General features: G+C 40.4%; 1 protein-coding gene across 1 annotated transcript in view; it reads left to right on the top strand.

Annotated features, from left to right (window-relative positions):
* LOC123968120 (zinc finger protein 407-like) overlaps positions 1-5,937 on the top strand; it is a 54,675-nt gene that overhangs the window by 9,996 nt on the left and 38,742 nt on the right. The window contains exon 4 of the mRNA XM_046044636.1: positions 3,490-3,604. Coding sequence (XP_045900592.1) covers positions 3,490-3,604 — 115 coding nt within the window. The remainder of the gene's footprint in view (positions 1-3,489; positions 3,605-5,937) is intronic.

Raw genomic sequence — 5,937 nt, forward strand, 5'->3', positions numbered from 1 at the left:
TCCTCCTTTGCAGGATCATGGTGTGTGGAGCCACAATTTTCACCTCACTTGCCATCATTGCCGAAAGGGGCATGCTCTAGTACCTCTACACCCGCTGTACAAACACCATCAACCCCTAATGGCTTACCATACATTGTTCTGCAGACCGTGGATCAGAGGTAGAAGACAAAACTTTTAGCATCGCAAAGCACAGAGATTGCCACAGTACAGATGATTATGCAGCAAGAAAATGTATGATTTTTATGGACTTCAGATTCTTGTCCTGGGTACAGACAGTGAATTGGAGTGGGTCGGATGGCAAACAAGGCCTTCCCAGGAATTCTTAAGTTATAGGAGCTTCTTCAGCATACAGGTGGGACATAAGAGGCTGTTAATAAGGGACATTAATGACTTAATGGGACTTAATGGGTGTAGACCTATTTCCAGATATTATATTTTGATTTGTACGGTTTATGTTTTAAAATTGCAAATCCCAGTAGTTCACTATTTACTGGTCTTATCTAGCCTGTCTTTTGTTTTGGAGATGTTAACAGCTGTTGTCTATGTACCTGAGGGAAGGACCCATGGTTTGAGTTGTCTTTAGCTATTTGAGATTTTTCTCCTTTTATATTAGAGTTCTAAATCGCAGTTAAGCACCCAAGTACCCAAAGTTGTCTTTTGGAGAAATATATTCCGTTGTGCTACTACTGGGCCATCAGTGCGACATTCTCACAGGGAGCCAGGACACCTATCCTCCACAAACCAGCCGTATGTAATATACACATATACAGTACCAATCAGCATGTGAAAACTGTTGGTATGTCTTCTGTGGCTCTGGAGGAAACTTTCTAAAGTTTGAAAATATCAGGTTTATGTCAACTTGGACTCAAGCATTTTTAATAAGTGGGGGTAAAAGTGGGGTTTGAAAGAAGTGAGCAATTATGCTAACACTTTGCATTACAGGAAATGAAGCTTGAGCCATATCAGACTAAAAGTCAGAATTGCTCGGACTCTACTGCTTCAATTTTTGACATTTGTCTTTTTAATGTATATTTTTTGAGTCTGATCTAATACAACCGCATATTTTAAAAGTTTGTTGTTTTTATTTACTCAAGAATGTTTCTGTTTGCGAGGAGGAAAAGATCCTTTTCTTTCCCTCTCCTCATCTCCAGCATTCAGTTACAGTATATTTTTCACAGGTTTGTGCTCAGACGTCAGGCCCAAGGGACGTTTCCCCATATGAGATCCTGTTTAATATTTCTGCAACTTGTGGCCCTGCATTAACCATGTTTTAATCTACTCAATGGGAAATCGATCAGTTGGGAGGCTACGATAATTTTGTGACAATGTGAAAAAACATTTTGACTGGACATCTGCAACCCTTTGTGTCACAGATTATGATATTTTATACAGTGCTTGCCACACAAATTGCGCTGTAGGACAGCAGCCAACCTGCAAACAGTAAAGTTCTCACAGTGTATATTAGCTGTTTTTTAGAAAAGGACCTAACAATGCAGATATTTATATAAAATTAACATATATTATTCTGTTCCTCTAAACTTGAAGATTAAAGTCAAGGCTTTGACAGGAGTGTGTGGTGTGTGCAGGGCTTAAGACATCACTTTGTGTGTGTGTGTGTGTGGTGAAACATTGCATGAGGATCTTCTCTCCTCTCAGAAAATGAATTAGTCATTCCCTGTCTCATCTGGGATGTGAGGGAGCCACATCGCCCCTATGTGGATGGCAGTATTAATTTAACATGACACTGCATTGATGGTCAATTTCAGTTTCACGGAGGCTGTTTAAGTGGAGTGGTGGAGTATTAATGTGATAAGATGTGAGAACTGAGGGACGTTACATCTCTTCTTTCTGCCATGTCTCATACTCAGCCAGCCATCTGGACAAATCAGTTCCCCACACGCCTCTCTCTCACCTCAACTTTAGGTTGTGTGTGTTTGAGTGTGTGAGTGAGAAGGAGAGAGGATGATTGTCTCTCCTTCTGTTTGTCCATGGGTGGTTATGTCTGGTGAATTTAATGTGTGTGTCTCTATGCACATGCATAGGCATCTGAATCTAGACGTAGGTGTGTTTAGGTGCGATAGTGGGTGCGATGTGAGTGTGCATGTCTGTCTTTTTGTGTTTTTTTACGGGTGTTGATTGTTTTGTGTGATTTAAGTGTGTGTGAAAGTGTCTGCACATTTAGGTGTGAAGTGTGTAGTTATGTATAGGGATTTTATGCATTTAACTGCCTTTTATTTGTTCTTGTGTATGTGTTTTTGTGACTGTGTGTAGTGTTTCGTATGTGTGTGCGTAGTATACTGTAGGGACATGTGAAATGAAGAGGCTGGCTTTACTGTAGCCCGTGTGTGGACCCCCTCCCGCCCCCTTCGCTCCCTGTGTTTATAGGCCTTGTTAGCACAGGCTTGCCTTTCAATCTTCGTTACTGGCTTAAAATTCGATGTGTCGTACTTCCAGCTCACAGCAAGTGAACCGTGTATGAACGAATTAGTAATCTACACAAAGTGCTTAATCAAATCAGCGGCTGCCCCTGGAATAAATATTGTAGAATGTCTTGGGACATTTACTGTGAGAGGGTGAAGGTCTGCTCAAAGATGCATATGTGGATATCATACCAGACTGCCACTTAGATTGCAGTGTCGCGCTGTGTGATGCTGGCCTAAATCTGGCTCAGCTTGCCAAATAAAATATCCATTTAATTTTGCCAAATGCATATGTTTCATTTGTGCGAAGATGTGTTGGCTTTAGCAAATTATTTGGCTAAATTAAGAGTTTGGTATAGCTTGGTAAAACATATGAATAACTCATTTTCTCTAACATAAACCACATTTTTTTATTTCCCCAGCTCTGAAGGACCCTGTTCCCTCTTTCAGCTTGAGCTAGTAGTTGTTTGTGCGTCACACAGATAGCTGAGGCATCAGCCTTCGCAGTTCTGCTCTTAAATGACGGATGGCGGGCCGGGGCTCTGCCACTCTCTCAAACGCTACCCCACCCTCTGGACTTATTAATGACAATAATTAGGGAGAAACCTCCCTGCGAAGCTCACCAGAGTGATTAGCGCTTTAATGATGGAATGGGAGGTAGTGAGCGCACACAGAATTGATTTACGTATTTGCCCTGACCTTTGGAATCCAATTTACGCATCCACAGGCAAAGGAAGAGTAGGTAAGAGATGAAGGAGAGTGACAAGGATAGATTGAGAGTGAAAGAAAAGACGCCTGGCACTTGGAGTGTGACTGTAGTTTTTATGAGGACTGTAGTAAAGGCGTCTGTTTTTATAATTCTGAAGTCATTTTGTGGCTGGGAAGTAGGTTGAAGTCCTAGCACAGAGCTAATAACAGTCTCACATGCCTGGCATTGAAAAATGATCTGCAATGTAAAATCTAATTTCTGCTCAGTGGTTTTACAGTCACATGATATTAAAATTGCCACTTCTTTCTTTCAGACATAATGTTATTGTTGGATATGAACTCTCCATACGTTGTTTTGCAGGATCCAAGCCCTTCATGTGTAAGATCTGCAACTTTGCAACTGCGCAGCTGGGAGATGCCAGGAACCATGTGAAGAGACACCTTGGCATGAGAGAGTACAAATGCGACATCTGTGGGTGAGTTATAAGGACTGAAATCTTTTAAATAAGATTGAAAGCACTTTCTTTAAAGGAAAGTGTATTCGAAACTTGAAAGGATTGAAACTGACTTTGGCAAGGTGAACAAAGGCTTTACTATGTTACAACTTAAATGCCTTTAGAGACAGAGTTTAGCTAGAAACAGCCTTTAGATAATAACATGACCTGCTGCCTCTAGAAGCAATATCATATTTATTTGGAAACAAATGTAGGCATAGGTCAGGTATTTGGTAATTCTTTCATTCAGAAAGCAAACACCAGTGACCGCCCGCGAATTGTTGTGTTCCTCCTATCAGGTGTAAGAAGGTTTCCTGTTGGTGTCTTAAGGAGTGATCTGCTAATTATATATTGTACAGCCCACTTTAAATCGCATTTCTCAAGCTAATTCATAATTCAATCCAATTTAACCCTTCCCGACCACAACAAACGAAGTGCTGCTAATCTGATGATCTGTAAAAAAAAAAAAATAGCAACAACATTAAAACCTTCCACACACTGCCTAAATGAGCTGCTAATCTGCTAAATTTATATGTTTTTAAAGAGTAATATGCTGAGTTTAGATTTCAAAAGGCTGAGAACATATCGCTGTAAGTGGTATTCGTATATCACGTTGTGACAATTAATATTCCTATATTTATAATATAATAAATATTAATATCCTAGTCGAAACTAAATACACACAATTAACTAATTGTTAATGCAAAAAAACAGTTTAAAGGCATTTAACATTGACAAATGCTGGCTAATGTCCAAAAACCATCTGATAAATAAAATAAGACAATTTTAGGTTTTGTTTCACCTTAATGTGTGGAAAAAAAATCTTTCTCTAACCTTTTTTCTACTCCCAGGCCTTTATTAAAAAGACAAATGCACTGCTCCAGTCAGCTTTCCCCATGAATTAAAGGTAAAAGAAAAATAGTTAATACTTTATTGTTTCAGCTGTACAAATAATTCTAATTGGAAGTTTATGTAGGTAACCACAAGCCTATAAATACCCAGAAGTGCAAGAGTACAGTTATTATTCAACTACCTTGTACCCCCTACATGTAGACCATATGTTGTGTTCAGCTTGTTTCAGTCCCTTGGTAGACCTCCTCACTGCCTAGCCATGTTCAAATGGACGTGTTAAGCTGTTTAACATGCAGTAGGGGAATAGAGTAAATTGTGGGATTTCCAGCTTTGTGCCATCGAGCTTCTGCGGCTACACACTTGCTAAGATGAAGACATATGTAGAGTTATGAGCTTCTCCCTCTGTGTAATTCTGTGTAAACCGTTCCATTTAGTTCAGTCGCAGGCCGATTTTGTTCTTCTAAAGCCGAGCAGAGCGAGTGTGTTTATTTGCTCCCGCTGATGTTCGCAAACATATTACAGCAGGAGCAAACAAGCTTTAGTTTAAACACAGCTTCTCCTTTAATGAGAGGAAAGGCTCATGTTTCACAAGCCCTCCAGCTGAAAACCCTCTTCTCCCAAGTGCTGCAAATGTGTTGGGCTTTGACCAAGCGTCTAGCTTTACATACGTACGCGCGCGCACACACACACACACACACACACACACACACACACACACACACACACACACACACACACACACACACACACACACACACACACACACACAAACAAACACACTGAACAGTTCTCCAATATGCCTTTAAATGGGACTACTAAATACAGCCCATGGTTTCACAAATCAAACGGATGGAGTAGCTGTGTGCTGCCTGTGCCAGCCACTGTTGACAAATCGGCCCTGTGTGTGCTTTCAGTACTGACTGATCACCAGGCCATCCCTCCTCCTGACTAAAGAGCAGCAAACACAAAGAAACCCCCAGAAACTCCCTCATTAAGGCCAGAGCTATACATACACGTAGCCTGCTCCCCTTCCTAAACTTTTCACATTGGATGATGTGTCCTTAACCTGGATCTAAAGCATGTTACCAATGGCTGGCCACGTTTCAGGCATTATGTGTTAAAATAAGACGTAAGGTAAAGATTAGGTTACTTAAGATTTTCTGGATATTTGTTTATAATCACCATAAATCATTTCAATTAACACGATATTATGTTTGTGCTGCTTGTTTATAATATAAAATTTGTGTTTAATTTGTTTGTTTCATGCTTTCACACTCTTGGCACAGACTTTTGTTGGTTTAGTTTACTGCCATGTTGTTTAGAGTGTCGCCTCACCATATTATTAGTGTGTTCTTTCTATCTTTTCCTTTCCTCAAAAAAATCCCCCCCCCCCACACACACACACACACACACACACACACTCACACACACACTCACTGCCATCGATTGCTGTGTTTCCCTTG

The sequence above is a fragment of the Micropterus dolomieu genome, linkage group LG03 (assembly GCF_021292245.1).
Source record: "Micropterus dolomieu isolate WLL.071019.BEF.003 ecotype Adirondacks linkage group LG03, ASM2129224v1, whole genome shotgun sequence".
NCBI classification, from domain to species: domain Eukaryota; kingdom Metazoa; phylum Chordata; class Actinopteri; order Centrarchiformes; family Centrarchidae; genus Micropterus; species Micropterus dolomieu.